At 57.5% G+C, this 14,412-nt stretch overlaps 1 protein-coding gene across 1 annotated transcript in view; it reads right to left on the reverse strand.

The window, feature by feature from the left end:
* SULT2B1 (sulfotransferase family 2B member 1) overlaps positions 1–14,412 on the reverse strand; it is a 30,597-nt gene extending 16,185 nt beyond the window's left edge. Inside the window, exon 1 of the mRNA XM_047077434.1 lies at positions 14,345–14,412. Coding sequence (XP_046933390.1) covers positions 14,345–14,412 — 68 coding nt within the window. The remainder of the gene's footprint in view (positions 1–14,344) is intronic.

Genomic DNA, 14,412 nt, shown 5'->3' on the forward strand with positions numbered 1-14,412 from the left:
CCGATTCCCGCGTGGCCGGACCTCACTGGGTGTCCTAGAACAGGTGCCGTGTGCCTTCTCTCCCAACCTTGTAAATCAAACCTGGCCCCGGGGTGACCTTTCCACTCGCTGGGTGACGAGCCCGCCGTGTCCCCACACCACGTGCCCCACACCAGGCACACGGCAGTCGCTCGATGGGAGCAGAGGCATGGGGGTAACTATTGAGCTGGGTCAGAGGCCTGCAGGAGAAACAGACAGTGGGCTCCACGGCCAACACGACGGGCAGCTGGCCAAGGACCCACTGGGCCTCCCGGAAGATGCCTGGCCTGCCCTGCTCGGGAGACCCCCCCCCCACCTCCCTCCCGGACACGAGAGTCTAATGGCCCAAGGCATCGGTCCTGAGGCCTTCTACCCCACCGTGTGCCAGGCGCTGGCCCTCCTTCTCTGTCCCCACTGCCCCCATCCAGCTCTGGTCTCCTCCTCGCCCCCCCGGGCCCTCAACCCAGCCTCCTCAGTCTCGTGGCCTCCAGTCCCTCCCGCCTGCCCATCCCGCACCTGGCCGCAGCCCCTGCATAGCCTGGGTCTGCCCATTTCTCTGCCCTCCTCAGACCTCTGACTTCCCTCTGCCTCCAGCAGGGGAGGAGGCGGGGGGGGGGGTGGGGGGTGGGGGCCACTCATAAAGAAATTCTTTTTTTAATTTTTTAATTTTTTTAACACTTATTTATTTATTTATTATTGAGAGACAGAGCGTGAGCAGGGGAGGGGCAGAGAGAGAGAGAGAGAGGGAGACACAGAATCCGAAGCGGGCTCCAGGCTCCCGAGCGGTCAGCACAGAGCCCGACGCGGGGCTCGAACCCACACACCGCGAGATCCTGACCTGAGCCGAAGTCGGAGGCTCAACCGACTGAGCCACCCGGGCGCCCCCACTCGTGAAGAGACTCTCAGCCGAGGACACACACGCTATCAGACTTCTAGAATCCCATGAAGCGGGTATTGAGAACATCACCTCGTGCCAGAAGGAACGGAGGCCCAGAAAGGTTAACGCGTTTCCCTAAGGCCACACAGCCGCCTTCCTAGGTGGTCTCGGTACCGTACCTGTCAAGGCACCTTCACCCCTTCCCTCTGCCGCGAGGCCACAGTGCGTCCGTCACATTCAGTATTTTACCCCCGGTGCCTGGCACACGACCCGTGCCATGAGCACATCGGTCCCCAGCTCAGATCCCCCGGGGGTGGGGTGCCTCGTCACCATCTCCAGGGGCAGCGACGGTGGGGAAGGCAGACAGGCTGAGGTTGGGTAACCTTGGATTTGAACTCAGGCTCGGCTACCAGCTAGCTCTGTGACCTTGAATAACCTCTCTGGGCTTCTGGACAAGGAGGAAGCATTAAAAGCCAGGGTCACCGGGTCACCTCCTTGCTGATCTCACTGCTTCCAGCGCCCCGCCCCCCCTCCCCCACCCACCGTGGTCGGTTCTCAGAATTGGTTAGAAACTAACTAGGCTGTTGGCTCTCCCTCGTCAGAAACCCTCCCGGCCCTTCAGGCCCAGGCCTGCCCCACAGCCCTTGCACTGACTGATCTGTCTTCCATTGGGTGACTAGCACCCTCACCTCCTGCCTGTGCTCCGAGATCACCCCTGCACTTCGTCCCTGAGGCCTCGGCCACCCGCCCTGTTTACAGCTGAGCCTCCCCCTTCCCCTCCCCCTGCGTCGTTTTCTGGAGCCCTTGAGAGGCTCCCTCCCTCCCTCCCTCAAGGTTTACGTGTTTCTTTCATTGTTGATTGCCTTCCTTCTGGCGAGTAAGCTCCGTGAGACCAGGGATTTTAGGCGTTTGTTTTCTTTTGTTTCCCTCTGTCTCGATACACTGAGCACCCGAATACCCACGATTCCCAGTGTATCCCAAGCACCCGAATACGCAGGGAAGCCCTTCGGTCAACATTCGTTGAAGAAATAAAAATAAGGCTGGGGCGCCCCGGGGAGGCTCAGTGGGTTGGGCGTCCGACTTCGGCCGTCGGTGAGTTCGGGGCCCCGCGACGGGCTCTGTGCCGACAGCTCGGAGCCTGGAGCCTGTTTCGGATTCGGTGTCTCCCTCTCTCTGTAGCCCTCCCCTGCTCACACTCTGTCTCTCTGTCTCGGAAAAATGAATAAACCTTTAAAAAAAATTTTTTTTTTAAATAATGCTGAGAGCGCCCCCTTGGCACAGCGATCCCCACGACGTGATGGCCCTGAATTCATTTATTCCCTCCACAAAGCTAGGAGGTGGGTGGTATTTCTATCGCCGTGTTACAGATGTGGAATGGAGGCACAGAGAGGCAAAGTCACTGGGCTGATGTCACACAGCTACGGAGGGCAGAGCCGGGATTTGTACCCAAGCGGGTGTGGCCCCTAACCACCAAGGGCCATGAGGTAGCCCCCCGAATTCGATTCTTTCCAGGTGTGCTCTTTCTGGGCAGGGGCTGTGGGGGGTTCCGGATGGGGGGGGTGGTCAAGGAGACATGGGTTTGACCTCACATAACCTCTCCGAGTATGTCTTCACCTGCTTCCCCTTGGTCACGGGAGTATTAAACTCCTTGGGGAATATTATTATCATACTGTATTGCATTATATACTGTATGTTAAAATATCTCACTGAACTGTACATCTTTTTTCGTTTAATTATTTATTTTGAGAGACAGAGAAAGCACGAACAGGGGAGGGGCAGAGAGAGAGAATCCCAGGCAGGCTCTTTGCTGTCTGCACAGGGCCTGACACAGGGCTCGAACCCACGAACCTCGAGATAATGACCTGAGCCAAAGTCGGACTCTTAATTGACAGAGTCCCCCCAGGGGCCCCTCCCTGAACTATCTTAATGTAAGCAGATTTTAAAGCAGATTCTCTCTCAGGGCGCCTGGGTAGGAGGGGACTCTGTCGGTTAAGTGTCCGATTCTCAAGTTTCAGCTCAGGTCATGAGCTTGAGGTTTTGTGAGTTCGAGCCCCAGTTCGGACTCTGTGCTGACAGTGTGGAGCCTGCTTGGGATTCTCTCTCTCTCTCTCTCTCTCTCTCTCTCTCTCTCTCTCTCTCCTTCTGTCTCTGGCCCTTCCCTGCTCACACTGTCTCTGTCTCTCTCAAAAATAAATAAACATTCGGGGCGCCTGGGTGGCTCAGTCGGTTGAGCGTCCGACTTCAGCTCAGATCATGATCTCACGGTCCGTGAGTTCGAGCCCCGCGTCAGGCTCTGTGCTGACAGCTCAGAGCCTGGAGCCTGCTTCAGGTTCTGTGTCTCCCTCTCTCTCTGACCCTCCCCTGTTCATGCTCTGTCTCTCTCTGCCTCAAAAATAAATAAACGTTAAAAAAAAATTAAAATAAATTAATAAATAAATAACCCCCCCATTTTAAAACGGCTTCTCTCCCTCTCCTGCGTGTTCACCCAAGAGCAACGAAGTCGTATGTTCACTCCAATATCCGCACTCACACGTTTATAGCAACACTGTTCGCAATCGCCCCAAAGTGGGAACACCCCAGACGTCCTCCAGCAGGTGCGCAGGCAAACGGGGACGTCCACACTGTGCGGCGCTACTTGGCAAAGACGAGAAACGGCCACTGAGAACGACCACCCATGGATGTGTGTCGAAGGCGCCGCCTCGGCCCCCAGCCTGTAGAATTCCATCTATGTGACAGTGGCCCCCGAAGACGTCCGCATCCCAGTCCCCAGAGCCTGTACGAGTGTGTTACATTTGCAGGGAAAGTGGGATCTTACAGCTGTGGTTACGGGAAGGGTTTCGAGACGGGGAGATTATTGGGGGCCGGGGAGGGGACCCTAAATGTAATCACAAGGGTCCTTCTAAAAGGGAGGCAAGGGGGGGCTGAGAGAGAAGCCAGGATCACGGAAGCCGAAGGGAACGAGGAAGATGCGAGTGGCTGCATTTGGAGGCAGAAAAAGGAGTCCAGAGCCAAAGACCACAGGAAGCCTGTCGGGCTGGCACAGAAGGAGAATTCTCTCCCAAGAGCCTCCAGGAGGGACACGCTCCTGCCGACACGGGGATCTCCGCGCAGTGGCACCGAATCCAGACTTCTGACCCGCTCGCAGCCACAGGGGCGTGTGGTTAATTGTCGCAACCAACAACGGGAAACCAACAGGACGTTTTCCAGAAGGCAAAGCTGTACAGAGACGAGATGTGGGCGTGGGGGTAGGAGTCGAGGTGGGGATGGGGCGGGGGGGGGGGGGCGGTGAGGGCATTCAGGGATGCGGAGGGCGTGACCACAAAGGGGGGATGGGACCCGTTCTGTATCCTGAGGCTGGTGATGGTTACACAAATCTATACAGGCGCTAAAATTCGTAAACCTAAACACGCCCCTCCCCCCCCCCACAAATCGACTTTACTGTATGATCTTCTTTTCTTTTCTTTCCTTAATGTTTACTTAGTTTTTGAGAGAGAGACAGAGACAGAGCGAGAGAGGAGCAGGGGCAGAGAGAGGGAGACGCAGAATCCGAAGCAGGCTCCAGGCTCTGAGCCGTCAGCCCAGAGCCCGACGCGGGGCTCGAACTCACAAACCGTGAGATCATGACCTGAGCCGAAGGTGGAGGCTTAACTGATGGAACCACCCAGGCACCCCATCTTTTTTTTTTTTTTTTTAGTATTCTCTACGCCGGATGTGGGGCTTGAACTCCCAACCCCGAGATCAGGAACCCCACGCTCCAGGGACTGAGTCATCCAGGTGCCCCTGTATGTTTTTCTTTAACGAGCCTCTTTAATATAAATGCTTAAAGTCCACTATCCAGTCTTGTAGCAAAACATCCCTTTGGCCAGTGTCCTTCTTGGCTATGCAGGAATGTACACAGAAGCTGTGCCTCTCTGGTCTCATTTGAAGAATGAGCAGCGGCGGGGGGGGGGGGGGTGGGGGGGACCGGGGACCTCTTTTCCAGGGGCCTTCCAGTCTGATGTCCAAAGACAGCTCTCCATAGCCCCGGAAGCTTTAGGCCTTCTTGCCCGAGACGGGGTCAAATTGCTCCATTCAGCCCGCGAGGATTTATTGAGCACCTACGGTATGCCAGACGCTGGGGCACAGAGTAGGTGGACAAACAAACAAACAAAAAGCCCTACTGTGGTGTGTGTTTGAGTGGACAAAAATGAACCCCGAACGTTTTAAATGTGGTGTATCGGACGGTGATGGGGGCAGGTGGGGTAGGCGGGGGTTAGGGAGTGTGCGGGAAAGGCTGCGATTATATATAGATATATTTTAAGTGTATTTATTTATTTTTGAGAGGGGAGGAGGGGCGGAGAGAGAAGAGAGAGAGACAGAGAGAGAGAAACCCAAGCGGGCTTGCCCTGTCAGCAGGGAGCCCGAAGCAAGGCTCGAACTCACCCCTGAGATCTTGACCTGAGCCGGACGCTTGACCGACCGAGCCACCCAGCACCCCCCTCTTCCAAGGTGGCGATTTAAGATCAAGGGAGTCAAGGGAGGGTCCTCTGAAGGGACCGGAGAGAGGCCTGGGAAGCAGTATGGGGAGGGGGGGAGCAGGAGGGCGGGGAACGGTCTGTGCAAAGCGGAGGAGAGAGAGGGGGCTGCTGGGATTTGGGGGGCTGCAGGGGCACCGCCCCCTTCCTGCGAGCGGCCCCACCCTTGAGGAATGCAATCGGGCCGCAGGATGCTTTTAACAGCCAGCCTGCTGACTCATGGCGGGGGCCTGCGACCAACCTGCCTTTCTCTGGGGGAGCCCTGCCAGACTCCCCGAGCCCGGAGCTGGGATCACCGTGCCTCATTCCCAGGGCACACCGTGCGCGGTCTCCAGCCCAGCCCCATGCCTTTGCCTGGGCCCTTCTCTGTGGCGGGAGCGCCTTTCCTCACCTCCTGAAATTCCAGAAGCTTGGAGCCCATCTGGGCAAGCCTCCCCATCTCCTCTGGGCACCTCCTTCTCAGTGCAATGACTCACGCCTTGGCCGCAGTCCAGAGAGAAACCAGGCGCTTTTCACTTGCCCGCTCTTGGGGTTGGGGGGCGGGGGGATTATAGAGTCACCTCTTTGGGAGATCACTTGGCAACACTTTCATTATGCAGACCACCCCCTCTAAAGCGGGAGACAACCCCCCCCCTTCCAGGCGCATTGTTATATTGTTATTCGGCTCAGCATCCTGTTGGCTTCTTTCACACTTAGTAACTAATTTCTTTGGCTATGGACTTCTTAAAATCAGTCTGGCCCCACTAGGAGGGGGAGGAGGAGGGAGCGGAAATTCCCCTTCTCCCGTGTCCCACCTCCAAGAATCAGTGATGTAAAACATCGTGTATGAAAAGAAAGTCCCACTGGGGCGCCTGGGTGGCTCAGTGGGTTAAGCGTCCGACTTTGGCTCAGGTCATGATCTCGTGGTTCCTGAGTTCGAGCGCCGCGTCCCTGTCTGGCTCTGTGCGGACAGCTCGGAGCCCGGAGCCTGCTTCCGATTCTGTGTCTCCCCCTCTCCCTGCCCCTCCCCTGCTTGCACTCTGTCTCTGTCTCTCAGAAATAAACACTGGGGCGCCTGGGTGGCTCAGTCAGTGAAACATCCGACTTCGACTCAGGTCATGATCTCCAGGTACATGGGTTCGGGTCCCGCATCGGGCTCTGTGCTGACAGCTCGGAGCCTGGAGCCCGCTTCCGATTCTGTGTCTCCCCCTCTTTCCACCCCTCCCCCGCTCATGCTCTGTCTCTCCTCTCTCAAAAATAAATGAACATTAAAAAACTTTAAAAAGGATTTAAAATAAATAAGTACATAAACATTAAAAAAAAAAAGTTAAAAAAGAAAAGAAAATCCCATTAGGGCGTCTGGGTGGCTCAGTTGGTTGAGCATCCGGGACTCTTGATTTCGGCTCAGGTCAGGATCCCTGGGGTCATGGGATCCAGCCCTGTGTCGGGGCTTTGGGGCTGAGAAGTTTCTCTCTCTCTTTCTCTGCCCCTCCCCCTCCCAATAAAAAAAATAAAAGAAAATCCCGCGAGCACATATGGGACCGGTTCCAATGAAACGTTCTGATGTGTGCCTCTTCCTTCGAAATGCATCACAAATAAGGACGGATAGTGGTTTGGGTCTGGGGTAGTTGTGAGACTAGAATTTTCCACGTCCTGGCTTCCGTGCACCTTGAATTCTGAATTAAATCATAGTGGCGGTGGCTGCTGTGTGCTCGCCACCCCCCCACCCCTGCCCTTGGCTGGTGGGACCAGAGACATCTCAGGGGACTTGGAAACCACCGGTGGAAGCACCTGACCCCAAACAGGTGACCACATGGCCCAAAGCACTTGGGGCTGGATGGTGACTCCTCCTTGAATTTCTACTGTGTTAAGCACCTCACGTGGGTGGGGCTTGGGGGGGTTACATTTAAGTCCGGCAGACTTGCTTAACGAGGCACATGCGTATTTGTCTTTCTCTTTAGAAAATCTAAGTGGAGGAGGTGGGGAGGGGCCACCTGGGTGGCTCAGTCTCTTGGTTTCAGCTCAGGTCACGCTCTCACCGCTTCGTGTGTTCGAGCCCCGCGTCGGGCTCTGTGCTGACGGCTCAGAGCCTGGAGCCTGTTTCCGATTCTGTGTCTCCCTCTCTCTGCCCCTCCCCCGTTCATGCTCTATCTCTCCCTGTCTCAAAAATAAATAAAACGTTAAAAAAGAAAATTTTAGAAGCACAGGCAAACATAGGCACAGGGTGAGCTCCTCAGATTTCTTCTCTCTTTCCCCTCCTCCTCTCCCCTCCCCCTCCCCCTCCCCCTCTCCTCTCCTTCCAAAAAATACTGATTTCCTGCAGGCTCTGAGCCGTCAGCACAGAGCCCGACGCGGGGCTGGAACTCGCGAACCGCGAGACCACGGCCTGACCCTAAGTCGACCGCTCAACCCACCGAGCGCCCCCCCCCCCAAGGCACCCCAGAAATGTCTTAATCTTAAGGGAATTTTGACAAGCGCACATCCTCACGCAGTCCGAACTCCCATCAAGATATGCAAGAGTCCACGGCCCCAGAAAGTTTCCTCCTGTCTCTTCCTAACCTGTCCCCGCCCTTGCCCGAGTGGTGACCTCTGTCCTGCATTTACCTCATAAATTGAGCTGTCTGGTCTTGGCTGTTCTAGAACATTCATCTTATGGAACGCACTCCGGCACCTGCCTTCTTTGCTGAGCATAACGTCCTCGACATCCCCTGGTGTGTGCGTGTATATTCGAATTTTTTCCTTTTTTGCAGCTGAGTAGAATTCTGCATGAATCAATCCCCACGTGATTATCCATCCATCCCCCTGTTCACGGCTGTTTCTAGATCAGGCTGTTCTGCCTAAAGCTGTCGCAATGTCCTTGCCTACGTTCGCATTTCTTGGGGCAAACAACCAGGTATTTTCTCTCTCTCTCAAACGAAAGAAACTTAAAAACTTTTATATCAACTTTTAAATGGTTTCCTAAAAACACGTGAGATACATCACTTCGCTATATTACTTTTATAATAATTATAAAGAAAAATCTAGCTAAAGAAATGAATCACTCCCTTCAAATTCTCAGAGCTCTTTGTACTGTATCCCCGGCTTCGTCCCTCAAGGGCCAGCAGACTCATGGCGCTCCCACCGGCCCCCACCTCTCCCAGGTCCCCACACCAGCACGACCGGTGTTGTTCCGTACCCAGCATCGAGTTCTAATTGTTTCCTATATACTCTATGCTCCAGCCCACCTCGGATGTCTGTGTGTGCTGTGCCTTCATCCAGAGGCTCTTTTTGACTTTCCTCTCTCTCCTTTGTCTCTCTCCCTTGCAACATACATCCAACGGAACTTTCTGTGATGATGGAAACAGCTCGCTCCGCGCCGGCCAGTATGACCTCTGCTTGTCTGCGTGTGGCTACTGGGCCCTTGAAATGCGGCCGTGATAACAGGGGCCCTTTTAGTTCTATTTGATTAGTATTGATTTCAACCGCAACCCTGACCCTTTACTCGGTTGTGAGAAAACTTTCTAGGCAGGTTTGGAACGACTTGGGCCTGGGAATTGACTTTTCGTAGCTGTAACGGGGGTGACGTCTATTTTTGTTTGTAATGTTTATTAAATTTGTTTATTTTTTATTCAATTGTTTATTTAATTTTTTAAATGTTTTTTTTTTTTTGAGAGACAGAGAGAGGCAGAGCGTGAGTAAGAGAGGGGCAGAGAGAGAGAGAGAGAGAGAGAGACACAGAATACGAAGCAGGCTCCAGGCTCCGAGCCGTTGGCACAGAGCCCGACGCGGGGCTCGAACTCACAGACCGCGAGATCATGACCTGAGCCGAAGTCGGACACTTAACCGATTGAGCCACCCGGGGGGGCCCCATGGGGCGAGAGCTACATGCCCATCAAGTCTTTCTGATGGGAGTTTGGCATCTCCTTGGAGAAAAAAACCCGCTCAGCCTCAGAGACTTAGTATGAGAAGAAGAATGGAAAATATTTCATCTATAGTTTGTTCTATCGGTTACATGTTGAAATGGTAACATCTCAGATATAGCGGGTGAAATAAAATACAAAATTGAAATTAGTTTTGCCGGTGCCTTTTGCCCCCCCCTTTTTTTTTTTTTTAACGTGGCTACTAGAAAATGTTTACCTGGGGGTTCACGCTGTGCATCTGTGGGACAGCGTTGGTCTGGAGGGTGGACAGACCACAGACTCATTGGTCCCGTGTGGGTGACAGCCTCTTCTCCCCTCTGAGGTCCCCTCTGGGGGGCTTGGGGGGGAGGCCCTGGGAGCAAAGCTCAGATGTACGAGTCCTCTCTGGGCCTCAGTTTGCCCACCTGTAAAATGGGAATCCTCACATCGGCCGCCTCACAGGGCTGTTGTGAGGTTGGAGGGAGCTGACCCACACAAAGCCCTCAACCGGCCTGGCGCATGGGGAATGCTCTGGAAGGCTGTAATTATTACCGTTCTTCACCCAGACCCCACCCTTCCTGGCAGCTGAGTTCCTGGCTCAGGAGGGGTCACAGGATTTGGAGAAGGAGGAGAGAAAACCGCAGAAACCCTGACTCAGCAGAGAGCGCCCGGGTCTGACCCGTCCCCAGGCATCACCCCCTCTGCACCCATTTCGCAGACGCGCAGCTCCTAGCGCCCCCGTCTGCCCCGCGGGTCCCAGCCAGCGAGCCGTGTGGCACATCCTTGTCCGCTGTAGCAAAGTCCTCTGGGTCAGGCCTCACCGGCAACACCAGCATCTCCCTCCTGGCCTCGGCATTCAATGCTACCAAGGGCCCGCCGGGCACCGCTCTCCCTCCCACCTTCCGCACACCGGGCTGCTCAGTTCTTTCCAAGAGGGTCCTCGGATGCTCCCATTTTCCGGCCCCTAAAGAGCACGTGGGAGTCTGGGGAGGGGGGTGGCTGTGAGCGTCTCCCAAGGCACCTTCTTTACTCGCCGTGGCCCGGAGTCCCCTCCCCTCTCTGCCCAAATCTGGGGCCCAGATTCCACCCAGGCGACAAGGCCCAATGTCTTATTATTTGTTTATTGCTCGGGACCTTTTTATTAGCGGGCCCCTTCTCCTTGGGCCAAGCAGCTCTGGGGACCGGCAGGGCTCTAGCCATAAAAGCTTTGGGGTGGCTCAGCCCTCCCCAGGGAAGGAGAGGGCGGGATTGTAAAACCTGGCCTGGGGACCTCAGCCATAAAGAGGCAGAGATCAGAAAGGGCCTTGCACGAGGCTCTCCAAGATCAGAGGGAGGGAGGGGTGGTAACCACAGGTCCAAATGCCTGCTTGGCTTCCCCTGGCCTTGACTCCCTCCAGGAGGGGCTGGCCCGGAAATGTGGCGGAGCACAGGAGGCGGCCTACTAAGCCTCCGGTCTGGGCTGGGGCCCGCTTCCCCTTCCTCGTCTCGCTCATCCCAGCCAGGGCCTGCGAGTCGGGCAGGCTCGGTTCAAACCCTGGCTACACCCTACTCGGCAGCTGTGTGACCTCGGGCAGCTCGCTCAACCTCTCTGGGCCTCCGGTGTCTCAACCATAAACGGGATGAGAAGAGCTAGTCATCTGCGCGGGTTAATCTCACTTGTTGTGAAGGCGAAGTGGCTGAACGTGTGGCAGGCACCCGGTGCGGTGAGCGCATAAGCAAGGGCGAAAAGGGACGAACGTCCCCCGGGCCTGTGTCGCCTTGGGCGCCACGGACCGTACGCTGAACACAAACTGCCCACGCGTCCTGCCTGCCTCCCGCTTTTAACATTTCCCTTGGCAAATTCTTACTTTGCCCTCAGGACCCCCTTTGGGTACACGGGACGCCCACACAATTTATAAGGCTTGATTTCTAACAAACCCCGTGAACGAGAACATTCTGAGCAGCGTGGCCTTGCGGGTGTCTCTGGGCTCCTCAACCGCTATCCCGATGAAATCCTTGTCCATTGCTTTTGGTTTCTTGGTTTTAGTTCTTTTAAATGTTTATTTTATTCGGGGGTGGGGGGAGGGGCAGAGAGAGAGAGAGAGAGAGAGAGAGGGAGACACGCAATCCGAAGCCGGCCAGACTCCCAGCCCTCAGCCCAGAGCCCGACGCGGGGCTCGAACCCATGAACCCGCGAGATCATGACCTGAGCCGAGGTCGGATGAGGCTGCTCAACGGACTGAGCCCCGCCCCCCGCCGTCCCCCGCGGCTCGCTTTTTTAAAGAGACTTTTGTCCTGAGTGCCTGTACTCCGACAGCGAGATATCGGCTTTTTGGGTTTGAGGGGGGGGGGGCGGTAAAAAAATGGAATTACGCTGTAGCTGGCGTCCTGTGATTCGTTCCTTTCGCTGGACATGAGGAGCCACCCGTGTGGCGGTTGCGTAACAAGGGTCCCCATGGGAATGTCCCACTGCCCTTTGCTCCCCTGTGATCCAGACTTGCCTGCTGTCTGCCCCTCCTCTCCCCTGCTCACCTGCCTTCTGGTCCTGCCTCATCCTTGCTCGGGGCTTGCCTCATCTTTCCTCCATTCATTCCTTGACATCCTTCTCAGAGACCCGCTGGGGCCCCGGGGTGGCCCAACTCTGTCCCTACCCGCGAACTGTCCACGGTTTGATGCGTGGGATGCCTCTGAAGCTGGAGGCGTGGTCAGGGACCAAGGATCCGAAATTGGGGGAGAAAGACTTTGCGGGAGAGAGGTCGTCCCGGGCAAAGGAATGTTTGGAAACATGCAAAGGCCTGAAGGTGGGAGGTCCAGGCCCCGAGAGCGGGTGTGGGGGCAACCAGGTGGGGCTCAGGCATTGAGGAAGGTGGGGACTGTGTGGAGAGGAGCTCCCACGGAAGAAGCAAGGCGAGCGGCGAGACCCCGGCCCTGCTCCCCCATTTTAAAGCCAGCTCCGTCTTGATCTCTAGTAAGTATTTCTGCTCCAGAGTAGGATTTCTCTGGGACAGAGAAATCTGTGTCTTAAGCGTTTTAGACACCATCAGCATAGGCGCTAGGGAGCCACAGAGGGAACATGAGCTGGGGATGGCTACGGGTGGATTTGGAGATGAGAAAAGACTTCTCCGGGAATCCTCAGAGGAAATGAACGTGCAAAGGCACTGGGGCAGAGAAGGTGAGGCATGTGGCCAGGGATTGTGAAGTCCTGGGGTACAGGCAGGAGGCCTGACCCCCAGGGCCCAGAAAACCTTGGGACTTGGGGGGAGGGGAGGGGCAGCTCTGGGAAGGACGGGAGACAGGGAGGCTGGGGTGAGGCTGGGGGTGGTGGGAGAGGAGGCGTGGGGGGAACAGGCAGAAGGAGGGTGTGGGTGGAGTCCAGGGACAGGACGGTGGGGCTGACACGCCTGCGGGAGGGAACAGCAAAGCCTGGGGTGACCGGGACCCATGTGGACATCCCCAGATGGAAACCCAGGAGGAGGCACGATTCCGGGGAGCCCCTGAGCCCCCGCCCCACGCTGCGGATGGTGTGTGTCTTAAGCCCGGGAGGGGCCCAGAGGGGATGGTAGGGGCCCCTGGGAGACACATCCCTCTGGGCCCAGGGCTTCCAGAAGCTCAGAGAAGAAAGTCCGAGGGGCTAGAGGCACTCGCTCGGGCCTACACGTGGCTCACGGGCGACGGTTCGTGACCCCCACTTTTCAGACGGGGACCCTGAGGCTCAGGAGGGCACGTGACTGGATCAAGGTCACGCACTGAGCGAGGGCTGGCCATCTGCCGGCCCTCTGGCTGTGGGGGAGCAGAGAGGAGGGAGGCTCCCAGGTGGAGGGAAGCCGGGGGCTCTGGGGGGGGGGGGAGACAGGGCAGAAAGCCAGAGGGCCAGGAGAAAGGGCCAGGAGAATGCGGAGCAGAAAATGCCAGGCCTTCCCGGAGCAGGGCGGGGACAGCCCGGAGCACCTCAGCCCCGGAGGCACAGAGCCCAGAGCCCCTGGGAGCCTTGTCCACATCACACAGCTCTCAGAATTCAAGTGCTGGGATCCCTGGAGCCCGGGAAGGCTCCAGGCTGAGGGCAGGGGAGGGGAGGGCAGGGGAGGGGCCCAACACTGCAGCCTGGGGTGGCTGGGGGGGCCCAGAAGGCCAGCGGACAGACTCGCCTGGCCCGCCCGCCTGGCCTGCCGGAGAGTAAGCTATCAGGGGTCGGAGATCATGCAGGCAGCGCACCTTGTGATCTCGGGCTGGCTGCCTGCCCTCTCTGAGCCTCCACTCGCTCATCTGAAGACGGGGCCGCGGGCAGGGGGCGCGGGGGGGGGGGGGGTGGCGCGGGTGTGGCCAAGGCTGTGGAGGACGGGAGGAACCGCAGACTCCGGGGGCAGACCGACGGCCGTGGCACTTTCCCTCTCAGCCTCAGTTTCCCCATCCGGAAAGCGGGGTACCGGACCAGTGTCCGACTCACCCCCAGGAACGGAGGAGTCATGCTCCGGAGGTGGGGAGGGCTGTGTGCTGACCTCTGCCTCGAGGGCCGGGCCGAGGAGCCCAGGGCCCATCCTCCGGCCCTCCAAGCTCCCCCGCTGGGGACCCGGGGACCCGGGGGGGACAAGGGCTCTGGCTCTGGGACCCAGCTGCATCCCGGGCCCCGCCCACCCCTGCCGTCTCCCACCTCCCCCAAACAGAGCAGTGACCACATCCTGAGCCCCTGTGAGGGGCAGCACCCCCATCGGAGGGTCCCTTGGGGTGTCCGGGAGGAAAAGGCGACAACAGACCCTCCTGTGTCCTGACCGTTTGCTCTGAGCCAAATCCCTGCCCTCACCCAGCCCCGCATCAGGAAGACGCCTTCGAAAGAGAGACAAACTGAGGCCCCACAGCGGTCAGGGCCACCTCACAGGTCCCAGCTGCCAACTCGGCACAGCCCGTGCCCCACTCCCTTCCAGGAGGGACCTGCATCCCAGGGTGGAAGGGCCAGCCGGGTCCCGCCAGGCCAGGCGGGAGGCAGCAGGAGCCTGGCAGCCACCGGGGCAGAAACGGACCTGTGGCTCTCCCCCCAGGCCACCTCCTCCAGGCGGCGGGGTGGAGGGGGGATCTCCTGGCTCGCGCCGGGCTCTGGGCCTCACCTGATGTCCGAGATGTCCTCAGGGCCGTCCCACAGGGCCGGGATCCGGGGCTCCGCGGGCCCGTCCAT

The sequence above is a fragment of the Lynx rufus genome, unplaced genomic scaffold, assembly GCF_022079265.1.
Source record: "Lynx rufus isolate CCGP_SWC_20201006 ecotype Redwood Valley unplaced genomic scaffold, mLynRuf1.p SCAF_16, whole genome shotgun sequence".
NCBI classification, from domain to species: domain Eukaryota; kingdom Metazoa; phylum Chordata; class Mammalia; order Carnivora; family Felidae; genus Lynx; species Lynx rufus.